Genomic DNA, 922 nt, shown 5'->3' with positions numbered 1-922 from the left:
CAATTTTTTTGCAATTGCGACATTTCTTCAGCATCAGTAACAAATTCAGAGAGTCTTGACGTGTACTGATGATGGTGTTTGTGTCTTAAATCCTGAAGAGAAGTGCTGCTTTGAAAACATTATACTTAGAAATACATTAAAGTGTCACATGCATAATCTTAATCCATCTGTATGCTCAGAATTACTTATACAAATGTCACCAGAACTTTAAATCTGTTGTTCATTGACTCAACACTGCTAAGCGCTTTTTTCTGTTCACGGTGAAGTGTCTCTACAGCACCTTGGCCTCACAGGAGTCGGGCTGCAGAATCTGAAGGGTAATAATGAGCTTGATTGATTTCCTGAACCAGGGGTAAAAGAAGGCGTAGATGATGGGGTTTAGACAGGAGTTGAAGTAGAACAGACATATCACAAAGGCAGCAGATGAACTATTGAGCAAGTTGTCTTGGCCTGTGAGCGCAGCACAGTAATATGGGCACAGACATATTATAAACACAATTACAACAACACTGAGAGTCCTGGCTGCTTTCAACTCAGATTTCTTTGCAGTGACTGTAGCTGAGTGCTGGATCGGTACAAGCTGAGAGCGCATTGCACGAGCCTGAGACACAGCAACCAGGAACACTCGCACATACAGAGCTATGATGATAGTAATGGGAACAATAAAGGTTATGACGATGTCTACATATCTTGCAATAGAGTTGAGGACAATCACACACTCTCCGACGCAGGTGTTGTTCCTGCCCGGCGGCTTCAGGTTATCCTTCACATTTAGACATTGAGCAATCAGAGGCAAAATCCAACACAGACACACACAGATTTGAACTCTTTGTTGTGTGATTTTGACAGAGTAATGCAGAGGGTGACAAATGGCCACATAGCGGTCAACAGATATGATCACCATGGTTCCTACTGAGGCCGA

The 922-nt window shown here is 42.7% G+C and overlaps 1 protein-coding gene across 1 annotated transcript; it reads right to left on the bottom strand.

Annotated features, from left to right (window-relative positions):
* Positions 1-271: 271 nt before the first annotated feature.
* LOC103368542 (trace amine-associated receptor 8a-like) lies at positions 272-916 on the bottom strand (the record flags this gene model as incomplete). The annotated part of the gene is made up of 1 exon (XM_008296947.1): positions 272-916. A coding segment is annotated over one exon (645 nt), but the record flags the coding sequence as incomplete, so codon positions are not given.
* Between the last annotated feature and the right edge of the window lie 6 nt (positions 917-922).

The sequence above is a fragment of the Stegastes partitus genome, unplaced genomic scaffold (genome assembly GCF_000690725.1).
Source record: "Stegastes partitus isolate 25-593 unplaced genomic scaffold, Stegastes_partitus-1.0.2 Scaffold1171, whole genome shotgun sequence".
Classification (NCBI taxonomy): domain Eukaryota; kingdom Metazoa; phylum Chordata; class Actinopteri; family Pomacentridae; genus Stegastes; species Stegastes partitus.
This window is presented reverse-complemented; position numbering and strand designations above follow the sequence as displayed.